We start from the raw sequence: 17849 nt of genomic DNA on the forward strand, positions 1-17849 counted from the left end.
TATTATACCTGTAATTTTTGTTTTCGTAATTGGTTGTATATATAATTTGGGTGAGCTTTATTGGTTGAAATAAAGGTGCGATTACAATATGATAACTTTGTTTTTTTCGTTACATTTTTGTTTGCAAGTGAATAAATATTATACAGGGTGTTTCTGATAAGTCTACATTCCATAAATTAAGGGGGTTGATGTTCTTTGGGAAATCAATTTTGAGTCGAAAATGTAACTTCTATCTATGACATTTTGATTGCTTATAAGGGACACTGTTTTCAAGTTAAGATTGCATCCAGAGTATTTTTCGGATGACCCCTTAAATTTAGAGAAGAAACTGATTTAGACAATGCTACTTTTCGCCTCAAAATCGAATGACTAGCCCAAAGTTTGGATCTTTAAGCTGCCTCTAATTAAATGGTTATATGAACTTTATGGTTTTATGGCCTATTTTATGAATAATATTTGAAAGCCCAAAGTAATGCCTTAGACATTATGTCCTTCCCCAAACGATATCTGGATCATGTTGCGTCTAGCTATTCGCATCCACTATATCTACGTGGTTCTAAAGTATAACTTACATTAAGACTTATAACTATATTTGTAATAAGCCAATTCATTTAAGTAATCTACAATTACAAACCAATTTTTACTTTCATTTTATTTCCGCATTTTTTAAATATATATTTAAAAACATAATTATATCTGAAAATTATAATATTATATTAAATAATCGAGAATTTAGGTCTAAATTATAAACGTAAAACTTAATAACTTTCCTCGGTAATTATAATAAAAGTACGAAATTGTTATATATATTAATTTATCGCTTCAGTGCGTTATTACGCTCAAATATTTTTTCTCGTAGATCCAATTCCGTATAATTATTGCATTAAGTTTAGTCTGTTGACTTTATCTATCATATCAATCAACAAAATACGTAAGTTTTAAGTTCCCACCCATTCAACTTATGCATTAAAAAAAAATAAATTAAAAACTCTAATGCTCCATTATTTAAAATATCTAAGAAAAGACCTGAGAGATAACAATAAGGGCGATACCGTATTTATTTATAGTTCGTTTTCTATATTTATTTATTTTTTTTCTTCTCTTTATGTTTTTCTGATAAACACGGTGTGAAAAATATATACAACGTTGAGTGTTTAAACATATCCTCTAAGTATCCAAGTATCCATTACACCGGTGTACTAGATTTCAAATTATATTTTTTGGGGAGAAAGAAAGACTCAGTGTTTGTGTGTGTGTGTGTGTGTGAGTGATCGTTTTTGGGTTTTTGGATAACAATGAAATTGTCACATCAATTGAAGAAATTGCTCTAGAAAAAAGACATTCGAGTTTTCACACGTGGTTTCCTTTAAGATGGTTTGCTATTAATATATATAATAGCTTAAGGGGAGGGGGTTGAAAGTGACAAGTCTTAGCAGTGATAATTACGGGATTTTTGCTAAGCCTAACTTTACTGTTTATTTTTTTCTTAAGCCTAATCTCTCAATTGTCACGTGTAATCTTAATGTTTTTTCTGCATTTAAAGAATCCAGAATACTAATTATGCTAAGCTTAACCATAAATCTAAATGTTTCGTAATCAAATCTTTGTTAAGCCTAACCATAGTATAGAAACAAATTTTTCTTAAGCCTTAGTCCATAGACCCAAAGTTTGTTAAGCCTAACTTCCACTTATTCCAGTTTCGTGAGAAAAACGAGATACATTTTAATACAAATCCAAGAAACCCAAAAGGCATTTCAAACAGGAAAACAAAATACCCTGACCACAGCAAACAAAAATTAATGGGAATCCGAATGGTTCCGATTAAAACACGTAACCACGGGGGGTTTTTAATATTGTTGACCATATCCTCAATCAATATTATACTTCCATTAAATAATCGGGCAGAACAAAAAAATCTATTGGTCGTGAAATTGATTCAGCTGTCATTCCCATGGTACTTTTTCCTCAATCAACAGACTAATGGCAAATCGTGACTTCAACACCATTAATGTCTTATGCAAATATAACAATTGTGCCATAGCTGTAAATGGTAAATCGGTAAATCGGCGGGGATACTTGAGTTTCACGCTATGTTGGACACAAGGGTTTTTTCTAGTAGCTTTTAACTCGACGGGTATGAGTGGCTACCTACCCGGTTATTAAATGCCACGAGGTGTACCGTGCTATACCAGAAATACGAAAAAAATTAAGACTGTGTTCCCGAGTCGATTCCGAGGTATAAATAAGACCAATCGAAAGCGAAATGGTATCAAATCTTCATTGGCTTTCAATCAGTCAACAACTGAATAGAAATCGCATTCCTTGGATTACTTCAACAACAACGTAAAAATCGCAAAATGAAAGTTAGTACTCCTCTTGTGTTACTGACCACCATGGTTAGCGTTGTTATGTGCGGACATTTTGGAGGACATCATTTCGAAGAGGAACATCATGAGTTGGAACACCACGAACCACATCACGAAATACATCATCACGAACCAATCCACCATGAACACCACGAGAAGGAACATTACCATTTAATTAAGAAGCCAATTAAGAAGATCCACTTCAAGCCAGTTCACCATGTCTCGGTATTTTGTTTAATTACTTTGTCTCCCTGCCTCAATTAAGTCTTTTAGATGGCGGTAGCCAATGAGATTCTTTACCCCGTTTTTCAGTACAAACACGTTCCAGTACATCACGTAAGCTACAAGAAGGTCCCAGTTCATAAGGTTCATTACAAACCAGTCGTTAAACACGGTTTCAAGGAAATCTTAGTCAAGTCCAAGAAGCACGAGCACCACGGACACGAACATCACGGATGGTGGTAAATTCCAATTTAAGTTAAAGTCAAGATTTTGTATTTTATTTCGATCCAATTCTTAACTATACTTTTATGTAAAAATTTTCAAATCACTGTTGTACTATATAAGCATGCATTTCTACCATTTTTCTGATTTGATTATGTAAATTATCTGATCCTGTTCTAAAACTCATCTTTCAGTTGAAATAAAACATTTTTGTACAGATTATTTGAAATATGTCGTATTTTGCGCTAATTTACAAATATAACCTGGAATACAAAATAGTAAATACTTATGTATATAAGTGGAATGAAACATTCAAAAGTAATAAATTAACTATTACGTTTATTAACACTAAATAATTTAAATACATTATATCATCGGTCAGTGGTTGCGATTGTTACCACCAACCATGTCCACCACCATATCCACCATATCCACCTCCATGACCCTTGGCCTTTACAACAACATGCTTATAACCGTGTTTGACAACCGGAACATATTTAACCACTGGCTTGTACTCCACTTTCTTCTTGTACTCAACGTACTTCACTGGTTTCTTGAACACGTGAAACTTCTCGTAATGGTGTCCACATAAAGCTGTGGCCAAGATAAAGGCCAAAAAGGCTACGAGAAACTGTAAAAGCATTCAATTACGATACTTGCTAATTATTTCTAACGAGAACTTGTAATAGTTAAAGTACTTACAGTGATTTTCATATTGAATTAGAATCAAGCAGACGATATTTGAGAGTATTCCAAAAATGTTATGATGATCTAAGAAGATGTTCTTGCATATTTATACTAAAATGGGGAGTCAACTGACACATGACAAGTATTTGAACCATAGTTAATTTCAATCTGACCGGTACTTAGGTACGCGTTGAACCGATTAATCTTTCTTTTTGAGGATGATTTTTAACAAAGGTTATGGAAATCAGGCAAACCTAACAAGCGTGTAAAATTAAACATTAGTGTTTACAACTTATATACTTAACTGTAGTAATTAGGGTTTCAGTTAATTAACTGAATATTATTTAAATTCATGGCTAGATAATATCGGTATGATAAAATTAACTGGGCCAGAGAAAGTAAAATAAAAAAGAAAAAGTTTTTAAATTTGATTTTCAAAAGAACTTTCACTTATTATTTTATGGGTTTATTTTTTCTATAAAGGCGAATAATTTATGCAGATTAAATGACTTCTTAGTGTTTCTTTTATGTCTTAATGGCAAGAGACAGCCTTCTGGCTGTTTAAAATTCATTACCTCGAGTATATAGACTGTCATTTGTGTTTTTAAGTTAATTTTGTACATAAGGAAGTGTATGTATTTTCACGATTTTTGGGGGGAATTTTATTTATTATGTTTCAGAAATTTTGCTGTCGTGAATTTTATTTTCTCGTTAAATTTTCTTAATACACGGAAACACGCGTGTAGTAAGTAGCGTAGTATTGGTGTTAAAACTTGTCCAGAATTTTTAAGTCCGTAACCCCTTTAGGTTACTAGATTAATATCGAATTTATTTTTGGATAGATTAAATGAATTATATTTCTTCTTTTTGGCCAGAAAGGTGTGGTGGTGACCTTATTTTACTTGATTTTGACTGATTAAGGATGCAATAACTCTTTTTACAAAACTTATACGGTATCAGTAATAAATCAAATGTAAGAGAGTACACCCAAAATTAAGTTAAATCCTAAATTTATTTACTATAAATTATAATTTTTAAGATTATTATTAGGACTTTGGATATTTTAGAACGTTTCTTTGAATTAAAGAGTAAGCTTTTTGAACCGTTATAACATTGACATTTTGAGCTCTTTGTAATATTGGAAAGTGAGGGGCAAGCCACTAAGCTTGGGATTTAAGAGTGATTGGACCCTCGTTTGGGAAGTTATTATTGAAACTGAAATTTTTTATAATTAGCAAACTAATATATTATTATAAAATATTGGAATGAATAGTCAGTAATATTGTATTTACAAGTTTTTATTAACATGGGAAAATGATTTACAATATCACTTTTTCGCGGGGAGATTTGTGATTTTGTGGCTGTACATTGTATACAATCTTCTGTTCTATGTTGAAGAGATGTTACCGCGTTGAGTTTGGTATTTTCTATGTTTTTTTTTATGTAATAAAGTTCATGGACTGAGGTTTATTTTGCGAAATTTCGCGGAGTAGTAGTAGTAGCTAGCTTTGGTTCAACTTCTTGAGAAATGAGTTCCCTTGACAACGGAAACCCGATTCAGAAGTGACGAATGCCGAAGATACTTCTTACCATCCGTGTCCGCCCAAACCGTATCCTCCTCCGAGTCCAAGACCGTGTCCGCTGCTGATGGCAATACCGTGTCCTCCACCGAGTCCTGAGGAATTATGAATGATGCATTAAGTACAAAGGTCGGAAGGATTAGGCTGATTATTAGTGTCCGAGTGTCTTACCGTATCCACCACCGAGTCCACCATATCCTCCAAGACCTCCGAGACCACCGAGAGAGCTACCGATGGCAACAGCTTGGTATCCAACGGAAACTTGTGGGCGGTATCCAACAGAGACAACTGGTTTGTAGGAAACGCTCTTAACTGGGACGTAAGAGATTTTCTGCAAGGTTGAAGATGATATTATAAAAGTTGTTCAGTTGGTTCAACGAGGAGTGATACTGGATCATAGTTACCTTTACTGGATGGAGAGAGACCTTGGTGATTGGCTTCTTGACAATAACGGTAGAGTGTCCGAGACCGCCATCGTAACCGCCCAAACCGTATCCCAAACCACCATCGAGACCGTGTCCACCGAGACCCAATCCATGTCCACCAAGACCAAGACCTCCGTGTCCCAAACCAATGAGACCAGCTTGAGAGATGCCCATGACGACGGCGAGGGAGATGAGAGCAAGCTGCAAAGAGGGTTTAGAGACCTTATTGGCTAAGTTTTCTTAGAGGACATTTAACTATATAACAGTGCTAGGTTTTCAAACTAAGACATTTGAAGTCACTGTCGAAGAATTACTTAAACAAGCTCGTATCAATCTATCCTTTCAAAAGTACAGACACTTGAACTAAACAGGGCGATTGGTAATACTAAGATTTCCTAGATGACTGTTAAAGTGCTTAAACGGGAACGTATCAATATATCCTTTCTCAAGTACAATCCTCAAGTACCTTCCACTGAAACTAAATCCTTAATCAAATACTTACAGCAGCCTTCATTTTGATTATAAGGGTAGTTAATCCAACAAAAGTTGAAACAAATGAAGAGAGAACTGGATTACTCTTTGTAAGAAGGAGTAAGCGAATGAATTGATGTCTAAGTGGCCGGTCTCGTCTCCTTTTATACTAAAATTTCTATCAGGGGTTACTTCCCCTAATCCCCCCTTGTCCGGCCTCCGTTAATTTGAACTTATTTCCGACAAATATCGAATGAAAAAAAAACCAGATCAATTTAAAACCAAAAGGGGCGAAAATTAGAAAGCGGCGTGGTATCCTAGCACCCACAATACATTAACATTTACAATCCCCCTTAAAGAATTTCACCGGTATTATGTATGTCCGTACAGACATAGATAAGCGAGCCCAAGGGGGGTGTGTCCTTAATAAATTTTAGTGGCAAATTTGAAGGAAGTGCCCACTAATTCCTAAACTAAGATTTTTTTAATCTTACTACCATGCAACTAATCTCCGTCACTATCTACAATGGAGGAAGAAATCGAATCTTTTTTTCAAATTGTCCATCAAGCTAAGACGAATATGTACAGACGTAAACGGGGCTCTACCTTTCGAAATCAGGTTGTCCACTCCCATTTTTAAAGTCATTCGTTTTATCTTCGTGGACGGATTAAGCGTGTGTACGTGACGCGATTCACTCAAACCCCCTCGGGTCAATTTGATTTCTTTCGATATAGATATTTTTTTTATTTTGCGGGTAAGATCTGTCGCGTTGTACCTGATAATATGTATTCCTTGTTTCCGTGTTGTATAAATTGATTGGGATTAAGAGTATTGCCCCTGTGTGTATCTAAGATCATGTGATTTTTTTTATTATAATACAGGGATTTCAAAACTTGGGGTATAACTTTATAAGATATGTTTCATAAGTATGACACTTCCTATACAAGTTCGTAATGCTAGAGACTAACAGCTCGAGCTAGTTCGAATTAGGAGAACGATAAGCGAGAGTTGATTGTCTACACTCGGTTTTGCAGGACTTCCACTTTCCTATTTACTCTGCATTGCTAAGCCTTTGACAGCGCCTAGTTCACCAGGCGTTTTCGCTTTACCTCGAATCTATAAACTACCTCCTTCACTTCATGACAAGCTCCAGTTTGTAACCAGTGACAAACTTATAGAACATGAATTTATGGTTTTATGAATAATTTTGGGTCGAAAGTGTTAGGCTCTAAAAATTTATTATTACCCTTTTTTGAACACCCTGTATGTAGCATCATATGACTTTTATATTTTAATGAATTTAACGACTTACGATTTTAATCGAAAGTTACTATCGTATACACAGATTTTAATTGAATAATAATCCCAAAGGAGATTTCCTATATCGATTTTAATATTTTAATGGTATTTCATTCCTTTTAGGGACGAATTGTAATGGGAAAAATACTATAATTATGTGTTTTTCCTTTGCCAGTATCTTACATTACTTCATTTTGCCAGTAGATACGTATGGTTTATGATTTTTTTTTGGTGTTATTTACTGAAATTATTTTAAGATTCCAGTTTAAATTATTTTTATTTATTTATTTGTTTATTTACTTATTTATTGGGAAAAAAATCTCTCCAAATTTAAATTTTAATTAAGTAACATTTAAATTTAGGTCAGGGAGGGGGTGTTTAAGATCAGATTACATTTGTGTGTCTGCGTTGGTGGGTTTGGCTATACTTGTCGTAACTTGTGATGGATTTAATGTTACATTTGCGTCTTTCGGACAACACCCTCCGACGAACGTTTTTAAGATTTGTTTGTTTTTAAAGTGATACTATCTTCGAAACCAAACCCAAAAAGTGAAAAAATTAATTTATGATTATGAAAAGTTAGCCGCTAAAGTTATTTATAGCAAAATTTGACATGTACTGAAGCTTTCCTTATCTCTTACTTTTAACCGTCATTTTAATTTTTTTTATTCGACTTGATTGATTTTATTTAATTTAATTTAATTTATACAATAGTTAATTATTCAAAATCAATTAGATATGCTTAAACAAAGCAGCCATTAATGTTACTATGAATATGGACAGACTAGAGATTTTAACCTTACAGTGTCCTTACTTCCTTACTCTCAAGTTGTTACTCATCTGAATGTTTTATGGATAACCCCTTAATTAAATTAAATTGTCTTAATCAGTTTCTTAATTAAATTTAAGGGGTCATCCGTAAAATACTCTGGATGCAATCTTAACTCGAAAACAGTGTCCCTTAGGGCAAACAAAATGGAGATAGAAGTCATACATTTTCGACTCAAAATCGATTTCCCAAAGAACATCCCCCTTATTTTATGCATGCAGACTTATCAGAAACACCCTAAATGTAAATACGCCCACCAACAATGCCTAAAATATTTCACTGCCCCTTTAGCTTACAGTATTCGCCAGCTGTTAAACTGTTTTAACTATGTCGTAATTACGCCTATAGAGCCTCACGTTTTCTAAGCTTTTTCTCTGATTTCTATAGACTACCTACTACCTAGGCCTCTTTAGGTCAAATTATGCCATAGTGTTACACGTGGGGTCATTATTATTTAACGTACGAGGAAGCGATTGCGAATAAGTTAACTTGCACGTCTGTAAAGTAAACTAGAGATGCCAAACAAGTTACGCAATAAATGGATCAATGTCGAACCAAACAAAATTCGATGCGGGTTCATTTTTTATTTTTTCTTTATGTTTCTAAAAACTAAACTAGGCGTGATTTTATTACGTTTAATATTTTTGACATTTTAAGGAAAACGGAAGTGCTATTTTCCTTCCGCTGTCTATTGTGAACGATTGATAAATAAATTATGCTCCGGACATATCTCATCGTAACCTATAAAACGTATCGGAAGCTTTGATTTTTTTAAAGGGAACTGCACGAATTAGGTCTCGATAATTTCAAGATGAAATTAGGCTTAGCAATAAAACATAAGCGGTATTAATATTTACAGCATCTTTATTGGAAGACTTTCATATCAAAAAAAATTAAAAAATTAAAATTCGCTGTACAATTTTTACAAATTAGTATTTTTATAAAAGATTAATTGTATCGTTAAATCTTTGGTCCTGGTTGAGTTGGCAATGCTTGGCATCAAGATGGGTCTTTACCACCATCCACCTCCGTGTCCACCACCTGAAAAGTGAAAGAAAGTGTTGTATTCAGTGTAAAGAGGTAAAATTATGAATTGACAAAGGCTTAGGATCATTAACTTACCATATCCACCACCGCTGTATCCTCCGTGTCCACCACCCAAGTCACCACCGTGTCCACCTCCCAAGCTGAATCCACCGTGTCCTCCTCCCAAACTGTATCCACCGTGTCCTCCTCCCAAACTGTATCCACCGTGCCCTCCTCCTAGGCTGAATCCACCGTGTCCGCCTCCAGAGCTGTATCCACCGTGTCCGCCTCCCAAACCACCTCCGTGTCCACCTCCGAGTCCGCTACCGCCACCACCTCCGGAGAGGACAACGGTTTGGTAACCGACGGAAACTTGTGGGCGGTAACCGACAGAGACAACTGGCTTGTAAGAAATGCTCTTCACAGGAACGTAGTTAATTTTCTTAACTGGCACGTAAGAGATTTTCTACCACCCCGAAGAAACGAATTATCAGTTTTCAAGTACTTAAGCGGAAACCACCCGAGTTAGTACTTACCTTCACAGGCTTCTTGACGATGATTGGTCCGTGACCGTGTCCACCATCATGTCCACCACCGATATCACCACCTAACAAAAATAAAAACGTTTTAAGACTTGGTTCCCTTACCGAAGCCAAAATACTTCGGGGCATATTACCACCAAAATCGTGTCCTCCACCGAATCCGTGTCCACCAAAATCATGGCCACTACCTCCACCTCCTCCTAGACTGATTCCAGCCATGGCGCCACAAGCCAAGGCGAGTACGCACAAAAGACCGAGCTATTGAGATCAAGAACATTTTAGTAAATTTATCCACTGAGTTGCTAAGTAATCCATTTAAGTAAGTTGGAATCTACTCACAGCACACTTCATGTTTGTTACTTGTTGAGGAGATAGATTTTGTTGGATGTTGGTTAGAGGAATTCGAAAGTGAATTGATGCCTTTCGAGTCGACGTTCGTTGCTTATATACTCAGTTCTTGATGTAGGTAATTGCGCAATGAAATTATATTGTTAAAACTGCGTGTATTGTGTGTTACGCTTCGGTTCGAAAATATATGCAAAATTGGGGTCTCCATTATAATTCCGGATTAGTCTGACGAGGAAGCTTTCAAGTCAGACTGTTCTAGCTTTAACGTAGGATATATTAGGGCGTGTCAGCGTGGGATAATCTCTCAGTTGATCAAAATAAACGTAAATGATGCCGAAATTAAGAAGGAGGAAAAGAGTTGTTGTCTTGGACAAGATGCGGTTTGAAATTTACCTGTCTCCACCATGGAATGGAATGCCGATGACGATTAAGAGAGAAATTAAATTAGACATATTTAGGACAGTTATTATAGAGATTTTATATTAAAAAAACGTCCACGCGCTTAGCTGGCACGTTCCGGTAAATCCTCTAAAGTATATACAGGGTGTTTCTGATAAATCAAGGGGCTATTGTTTAGGTGAACGATTTTGAGCCGAAAATGTATAACTTCTATCTTCATTTGGCTTGCCACAAGGGACACTATTTTCGAGTTATGATTTTTAAGAGTGTTTTAGGGATGACCTCTTAATTAAATTAGAAATCATTGTCTTGAAATCCGTTTCTTAATTAAATTTAAGGGGGCGTCTGTAAATTACTTTGGATGCAATCTTAACTGCAAAATGTCGATAGAAGTTACATTTTCGACTCAAAATCGTTCACCTCTTAATTTATGGATGCAGACTTATCAGAAACACCCTGTATATTCGAAATGAAATAATGAATATATTGAACTCAATAAATCACACTCGAAATATTAACTGATTAGGAAGTTCAGAACCCTATGGATTAGGAAACAGAAAGTACCCTATCTTTAAACACAGATCTTTCAATTATTTTTAATTCAAACATATTTTATTTCATGATTGTTACCGATATGATATTTTTTTCCAAATCTGGGATTTTAATGGGATTACGATTGTCAAATCATGCGCTATGTTGCATGACGCAAAGTCAAAGGTTATGCTTAAAATTTATGCTTATGCAACAGTAAAACTATTATTTTTCATTGCGGAATTAGCCAGGAAAAAAATTAACTTTCCATTTTGAACTTATGAACATGTGACTATAAGAAAATCAAAAGTTTGTTTGATCACTTTACTACCCTTTATATATTCAAATAAGTAAAAGGAGGAAGGAATTTTAAAAATGTCTCCTTACAATATATTTGTTTAATGATCCATATGGTTTAAAACTGTTCCGAAACAAATAATATTAGGCATGAATTTTACATGAGACCAAGATTCACATTAAGCCCAGAGTTTCGAAGCAGAGCACGCCACTCAACGTCTATATAGACTTCAATTACTCTTAAATATATAGTTTGAAATAGGCTTAGAACTAAGTTAAATGAATTTAAAATGTATTAATATTTACAGCATCTTTATTATTAGACTTTGATAAAATTTAAAACAATGGCTGTACAGTTTTTTACAAAATGATCTTTGATCTTAATTAATTCGTAGTTAAATTATTTAGAAGATTATATCATCAAATCTTTGGTCCTGGTTGAGTTGGCAATGCTTGGCATCAAGATGGATCTTTACCACCATCCACCTCCGTGTCCACCACCTGGAAAAACCAAATAATTGTTAGAGGTATTTTTACGGTCTATGGCTTAGGCGAAAGGGTCTTACCGTATCCACCATGACCTCCTCCCAAACCACCTCCGTATCCACCACCATGTCCACCTCCGAGTCCGCTACCGCCACCACCTCCGGAGAGGACAACGGTTTGGTAACCGACGGAAACTTGTGGGCGGTAACCGACAGAGACAACTGGCTTGTAAGAAATGCTCTTCACGGGAACGTAGTTAATTTTCTTAACTGGAACGTAGGAGATTTTCTGCCACCCCAAGGAAACGGATTATCAGTTTTCAAGTACTTAAGCGGAAATCACCTCCGAGTTAGTACTTACCTTCACTGGCTTCTTGATGATAATTGGTCCGTGTCCATGTCCACCACCAATATCACCACCTAAGTCAGTGAAGAAAACATGATTAGGCTTAGCAGCTTCGCGCCAAAAACGTAAACGAATTTACCGCCAAAATCGTGTCCTCCACCGAATCCGTGTCCACCACCAAAATCATGGCCACCACCTCCACCTCCTAGACTGAATCCAGCCATGGCACCACAAGCCAGGACGAGTACGCACAAAAGACCGAGCTATTGAGATCAAAAACATTTTAGTAAATTTATCCACTGAGTTGCTAAGTAATCCATTGAAGTAAATTGTAATCTACTCACAGCGCACTTCATGTTTGCTACTTGTTGGTTAAGGAGATAGATATTGTTGGTTGTTGGTTTGAGGAATTCGAAAGTGAATTGATGCCTTTCGAGTCGACGATCGTGTCTTATATACCCAGTTTTTGATGTAGGTAAATGCGCAATGAAATTATATTGTTAAAACTGCGTGTATTGTGTGTTACGCTTCGGTTCGAAAATATATGCAAAATTGGGGTCTCCATTATAATTCCGGATTAGTCTGACGAGGAAGCTTTCAAGTCAGACTGTTCTAGCTTTGACGTAGGATATATTAGGGCGTGTCAGCGTGGGATAATCTCTCAGTTGATCAAAATAAACGTAAACGATGCCGAAATTAAGGAGGATTAAAAGAGTTATTGTCTTGGACATGATGCGGTTTGTTATTTACCTGTCTTCACCATGGAATGGAATGCCGATGACGATTAAGAGAGAAATTAAATTAGACATATTTAGGGCAGTTATTATAGAGATTTTATATTAAAGAAAGTCCACGCGCTTAGCTGGCACGTTCCGGTAAATCCTCAAACGAATATGCCGAAAATGTATAACTTCTATCTATGACATTTTGTTTGCCCTAAGGGACACTGTTTTCGTGTTATGATTTTCAAGAGTGTTTTAGGGATGACCCCTTAATTAAATTAGAAATCATTGTCTTGAAATCAGTTTCTTAATTAATTAAATTTAAGGGGTCATCCGTAAAATACTCTGGATGCAATCATAACTCGAAAACAGTGTCCCTTAGGGCAATCAAAATGGAGATAGAAGTAAAGAACATTTTCAACTCAAAATTGATTTCCCAATGAACATCAACCCCTTATTTTATGCATGCAGACTTATCAGAAACACCCTGTATATTCGAAATTAAAAATGAATATACTGAACTCAAAACATCACACTCGAAATATTAACTGATTAGGAAGTTCAGTACCCTATGGATTAGGAAACAGAAAGTATCCTATCTTTAAACACAGATCTTTAATTTTTTTTAATTCAAACATGTTTTATTTCATAGTTGTTACCGATATCATTTTTTTCTTTCAAATCTGGGATTTTAATGGGATTATGATTGTCAAATTATGCGCTATGTTGCATGACGCAAAGTCAAAGGTTATGCTTAAAATTTATGCTTATGCAACAGTAAAATTTAAATTTTTTATTGTGAAATTGGCCAGGAAAGAAAATTATAAATTCCCATTTTGAACTTATGAACATGTGACTATAAGAAAATCAAAAGTTTGTTTGATCATTGAGGCCAAGGGATTAGGGTATAGTTAAACCACCTTCATTAGAAACTTCTAAGCTACCCTTTATTTATTCAAATAAGTAAAAGGAGGAAGAAATTTTAAAAATGTCTAATTACAATATTTGTTTAATGGTCCATATGGTTTAAAACTGTTCCGAAACAAATAACATTAGGCATGAATATTACATATGAGACCAAGATTCACATTAAACCCCACGTCACTCAACGTCTATGGTATCATATAAAATACTCTTAAATATATAGGTTGAAATAGGCTTAGAACTAAGTTAAATGAATTAAAGATGTATTAATATTTACAGCATCTTTATTATTAGACGTTGATAAAATTTAAAACATTGGCTGTACAGTATTTTTACAAAATGATCTTTGATCTTAATTAATTCGTAGTTAAATTATTTAGAAGATTATATCATCAAATCTTTGGTCCTGGTTGAGTTGGCAATGCTTGGCATCAAGATGGATCTTTACCACCATCCACCTCCGTGTCCACCACCTGAAAAACCAAATAATTGTTAGAGATCTTTTTACGGTCCATGGCTTAGGCGAAAGGGTCCTACCGTATCCACCATGACCTCCTCCCAAACCACCTCCGTATCCACCACCATGTCCACCTCCGAGTCCGCTACCGCCACCACCTCCGGAGAGGACAACGGTTTGGTAACCGACGGAAACTTGTGGGCGGTAACCGACAGAGACAACTGGCTTGTAAGAAATGCTCTTCACAGGAACGTAGTTAATTTTCTTAACTGGAACGTAAGAGATTTTCTGCCACCCCAAGGAAACGGCTTATCAGTTTTCAAGTACTTAAGCGGAAATCACCTGCGAGTTAGTACTTACCTTCACTGGCTTCTTGATGATGATTGGTCCGTGACCGTGTCCACCACCACCAATATCACCACCTAAGTCAGTGAAGAAAACATAATTAGGCTTAGCAATTCTGCACCAAAAACGTAAACGAATTTACCGCCAAAATCATGTCCTCCACCGAATCCGTGTCCACCACCAAAATCATGTCCTCCGCCTCCTCCTAGACTGAATCCAGCCATGGCACCACAAGCCAGGACGAGTACACACAAGAGACCGAGCTATTGAGATCAAAAACGTTAAATCCATTGAGTCGAAGACACGAGTGTTTGTATTGCTATGAGGTAAATACTCACAGCACACTTCATGTTTGCGGTGAGATTGTTGTTGTTGGTTAAAGGACTGCGAAGGGGAATTTGATGCCATTTGGGTGGCTTCGCTTCCCTTTTATACTCAGTTTTGATGTCACCAGTTGATATTTAGGGGTGGGTTAGAGAAAATTATACTAGAATCGCGTGTAGCGTATAGAGAGTATTGTTACGCATCGGTTCAAGAATATGCAAAATTGAGGTCTCCATTGTATTCCGGCTTACTGACGAGGAAACTAAAAAGGCGGGATAATCTCAGTCGTAGATCAAAATAATGTAAACGCTGCGGGCATTATATGAATTCGAGTGACTACCTCTTTCTTTGGTTCACTTTATTTCAATCAATCGCTTCAGCCATTGAATCCAAAGTTAGGGAAAGGTGGTATTAATATTATAGACTGGTGTTACACGAATTGAACTAGATACGTTGAACGAAGCCTTTTTAAAACGTTCTTTTAATTCAACTTTCTCGCTCGTTCACTCTTTCTTCGAAATGAATGTCTTTGAATTATTGTTATTATTTCAAATTTCTTTGATTGGTTTCGCTTGAAAACATACTCCTTTCTATGCCCCGTTATTGCTTCCCTTTTTTGCTTAATGTTTTAAACTAAATAGGTTTTATAGAAATGAATTCGTCGCTCTTGTGTGTAAATTATGTAATTTATTCTATGTAATTTCTTTGCCTGACATGCTGAGCTAGAACCGCGAGTAATTTTGGGTTTAAATGGCGCAAGCAATCTTTTATTTTAGGTAGGACAGGCTTAGATGATTATTTCTTGGCTGCTAGGTTTTTCTTGCCACCATGGAGAAATATTTTGGGAAACCGAACATTATTTGCACGCCCTTTCATGTCAACTTAAATTATCAATCTAGTAAGTCTACTCCATGCAAAAGCCAATGGAAAACAGCATTAGTTTACTTAGGCTAGACCCTTTTGAAAAGAGTGGGAACCATAGTGTCATCTGCTTGAATATTGATTGGATAGTAAGTGTACAACAAAGACTCTAGATAGGGCTTCAAAGTTACTAGTCCACCAAATTTGGTCCATGTTGTTTGAATTTCTCTGTTGTTCACATACTGTCCGGATGTTCCTCTAGTTCCAATTATGACGTCGCATCAAATACCGACAAATCAGAGACAGCCGTCTAGAAGTAGAAAGGAAAGACCTTCTATTCCATTACTATATTTTCTCTGTTCATGTGATTAAAATCGCCTTGCGTTGATTTAAGCAAGTTGATAAGCTTGAATGGTTTGAAACACGGTCTTTCTAGAAGACCTCAATTACGCGTGACCCGTGTAAGACTTATGTTGTGGTTAATAATCAAATTTAATGTAATTGCTCGTGTACTTTTATTGTGAAGTGTTTATGTGATTGTTAATTTAACTTATGGGGTTTCGTAAGTTGTGGGTCAGTAGGCAAGATTTTATTGCCGTATATCTGACTTTGTGGGCTAGAAATTATGAAACTTGCTTTTAAAATATGTCCTTTCTTAGCCTGCAACGTATATGCAAAAATATAGTTGTTAAAACACAAACCAATTTAATTTAGCAATTCAAAATTTAAGGATATATATTTGGTTTTAAATGAAGAAAAAACAAGTCGGGAAAACCAAAATATTACCTCTCCGTGTCGAGAAGATTCAATAACCTTAAGTATCCAATGAAAACGTCGACCTTTTTGCCCTCATCCTTTCCCGCGCTTTGCGCTTCCGCATTTCATCCTTACTCTCAACATTATCTTCCTCCAATTTACATACATAAATCGAATACTCACAAAAAGGAGCGGCAAAAACCTGCTGGCTCTTTACAACCACTTAATTTGACTTAATATCCAACTTCCAAACACAAATATTTACTGGTAGATAAATTGACAACCTACAAGCAAAGAAAAATTCTCAAGAATGGCTCCCGCAAATTTAAAAGGTCTATTTTCAACTAGGTTTTTTTGAAATTTTTGGTCTAACTGTTATCTACACCTAGATGGTTTTCAGAGAAACAAACAAGGAGCATAAACACAATAATGGAAGCTTCAGTTTTATTTAAAACATGTAAAACAATTATCATCTCTGCAAATAGCTTACACATGTCTTTTTTACCAATGCCTAACCGTTTGGATTTTTCTAAAGCAATCTCAGCACCAAAAAATATTTTTTGATACAAAATAAATGTTTTATATTCTTATTAAGAATAAAACAAGAGGATAAAAAATATCTGTCCTCTCGTAATTTTTTAAGCTTTTATCAAGATTACTCTATACAACAGTAACAAGGAGTATAAACCCATTAGTGGAAGCAGTATTTTTTTTCCGAAACAATCTCGCTTATGTTTATCCTCTCTAGGCTTCGCTAAATACGTATTTCTCTTACGTAAAATATTAATAGACAGGCAAGGATTCATACCATTAAAGAAGGAGAGCAATATTATCCATATTTTCATTTCATATACAGAGAAAAGAAATTATTATGTTTCTGAGAGGAGCTTCCCATTTTTGTTGTTGTTTTGAAAAATATATCGCAATGCACGGGCCTTAATAGATATAGGAGGCAATGAATGAAATATATCACAATGCACGGGCCTTGATAGATATAGGAGGCAATGAAGGAAATATATCGCATGCACGGGCCTTGGTAGATATAGGAGGCAATGATAATCTCTCTCTTTGCACGAGAGGTTTATCTTTAATATTTAAATAAATATAATTATTTTTAAATATTTTAATCTTCAATAATTAACATTAATAATAGTTAAATCGTTTAAAATAAAGTTATACCTATTATCATCTCAAACTTTGCTAATATTGACGTTTAAAGTGAAGAGTACCCCTCTTGCCCGCTTTTTTCAAATTTATAAAGTTATACCTATTATCATCTCAAACTTTGCTAATATTGACGTTTAAAGTGAAGAGTACACTGTAAAAAAAAATGTGGCGGAAACGCTCCTATAAAGGTATTTTCGACCCCCACCCCAGACGTACC

The 17849-nt window shown here is 35.4% G+C and overlaps 5 protein-coding genes and 1 long non-coding RNA gene across 6 annotated transcripts; 2 read left to right on the forward strand and 4 right to left on the reverse strand.

The window, feature by feature from the left end:
- The first annotated feature begins 1919 nt into the window (after positions 1-1919).
- Positions 1920-2971, forward strand: LOC149677021 (uncharacterized). Its single transcript, XM_089838513.1, has 2 exons — positions 1920-2591; positions 2679-2971. Exons 1-2 carry the CDS (start codon positions 2358-2360, stop codon positions 2829-2831), a joined length of 387 nt encoding a protein of 128 aa, XP_089694639.1. The 5' UTR covers positions 1920-2357; the 3' UTR covers positions 2832-2971.
- A 1810-nt stretch (positions 2972-4781) lies between these two features.
- LOC149677022 (uncharacterized) lies at positions 4782-6132 on the reverse strand. Its single transcript, XM_089838514.1, has 4 exons — positions 6005-6132; positions 5482-5703; positions 5249-5408; positions 4782-5172 (listed from the first exon to the last, which is right to left on the reverse strand). Exons 1-4 carry the CDS (start codon positions 6014-6016, stop codon positions 5084-5086), a joined length of 483 nt encoding a protein of 160 aa, XP_089694640.1. The 5' UTR covers positions 6017-6132; the 3' UTR covers positions 4782-5083.
- Positions 6133-9111: 2979 nt separating this feature from the next.
- LOC149677023 (uncharacterized) lies at positions 9112-10219 on the reverse strand. Its single transcript, XM_089838581.1, has 3 exons — positions 10010-10219; positions 9665-9928; positions 9112-9594 (listed from the first exon to the last, which is right to left on the reverse strand). Exons 1-3 carry the CDS (start codon positions 10019-10021, stop codon positions 9115-9117), a joined length of 756 nt encoding a protein of 251 aa, XP_089694707.1. The 5' UTR covers positions 10022-10219; the 3' UTR covers positions 9112-9114.
- A 1321-nt stretch (positions 10220-11540) lies between these two features.
- LOC149677024 (uncharacterized) lies at positions 11541-12794 on the reverse strand. Its single transcript, XM_089838515.1, has 5 exons — positions 12421-12794; positions 12216-12339; positions 12092-12150; positions 11812-12019; positions 11541-11746 (listed from the first exon to the last, which is right to left on the reverse strand). Exons 1-5 carry the CDS (start codon positions 12430-12432, stop codon positions 11718-11720), a joined length of 432 nt encoding a protein of 143 aa, XP_089694641.1. The 5' UTR covers positions 12433-12794; the 3' UTR covers positions 11541-11717.
- Positions 12795-13988: 1194 nt separating this feature from the next.
- LOC149677025 (uncharacterized) lies at positions 13989-14874 on the reverse strand. The gene is made up of 5 exons (XM_089838582.1): positions 14863-14874; positions 14667-14787; positions 14540-14601; positions 14260-14467; positions 13989-14195 (listed from the first exon to the last, which is right to left on the reverse strand). The coding sequence occupies exons 1-5, from the start codon at positions 14872-14874 to the stop codon at positions 14167-14169; spliced, it is 432 nt and encodes a 143-aa protein (XP_089694708.1). The 3' UTR covers positions 13989-14166.
- A 1665-nt stretch (positions 14875-16539) lies between these two features.
- Positions 16540-17110, forward strand: LOC149677026 (uncharacterized). The gene is made up of 2 exons (XR_016366653.1): positions 16540-16797; positions 16855-17110. It is a non-coding gene; the product is annotated as an uncharacterized LOC149677026 (long non-coding RNA).
- Positions 17111-17849: the final 739 nt, after the last annotated feature.

This window comes from Phalangium opilio, unplaced genomic scaffold (genome assembly GCF_054372755.1).
Source record: "Phalangium opilio isolate 3A_F unplaced genomic scaffold, DU_Popi_V2 ptg000045l_1, whole genome shotgun sequence".
Lineage (NCBI taxonomy): Eukaryota > Metazoa > Arthropoda > Arachnida > Opiliones > Phalangiidae > Phalangium > Phalangium opilio.

Bases quoted from the DNA above. Each gene is read 5' to 3' on its own strand.
- LOC149677021 (XM_089838513.1), top strand. From the start codon at position 2,358: ATGAAAGTTAGTACTCCTCTTGTGTTACTGACCACCATGGTTAGCGTT. The intron at 2,592-2,678 runs GTATTTTGTTTA...CCCGTTTTTCAG, and splicing joins AGCCAGTTCACCATGTCTCG to TACAAACACGTTCCAGTACA.
- LOC149677022 (XM_089838514.1), bottom strand. The intron at 5,409-5,481 runs GTAACTATGATC...TCAACCTTGCAG, and splicing joins TCTCTCTCCATCCAGTAAAG to AAAATCTCTTACGTCCCAGT. The intron at 5,173-5,248 runs GTAAGACACTCG...ATAATTCCTCAG, and splicing joins TGGACTCGGTGGTGGATACG to GACTCGGTGGAGGACACGGT.
- LOC149677023 (XM_089838581.1), bottom strand. The intron at 9,595-9,664 runs GTAAGTACTAAC...TCGGGGTGGTAG, and splicing joins TCGTCAAGAAGCCTGTGAAG to AAAATCTCTTACGTGCCAGT.
- LOC149677024 (XM_089838515.1), bottom strand. The intron at 12,151-12,215 runs GTAAATTCGTTT...TCACTGACTTAG, and splicing joins TGGAGGACACGATTTTGGCG to GTGGTGATATTGGTGGTGGA. The intron at 12,020-12,091 runs GTAAGTACTAAC...TTGGGGTGGCAG, and splicing joins TCATCAAGAAGCCAGTGAAG to AAAATCTCCTACGTTCCAGT.
- LOC149677025 (XM_089838582.1), bottom strand. The intron at 14,602-14,666 runs GTAAATTCGTTT...TCACTGACTTAG, and splicing joins TGGAGGACATGATTTTGGCG to GTGGTGATATTGGTGGTGGT. The intron at 14,196-14,259 runs GTAGGACCCTTT...TTGGTTTTTCAG, and splicing joins AGGAGGTCATGGTGGATACG to GTGGTGGACACGGAGGTGGA.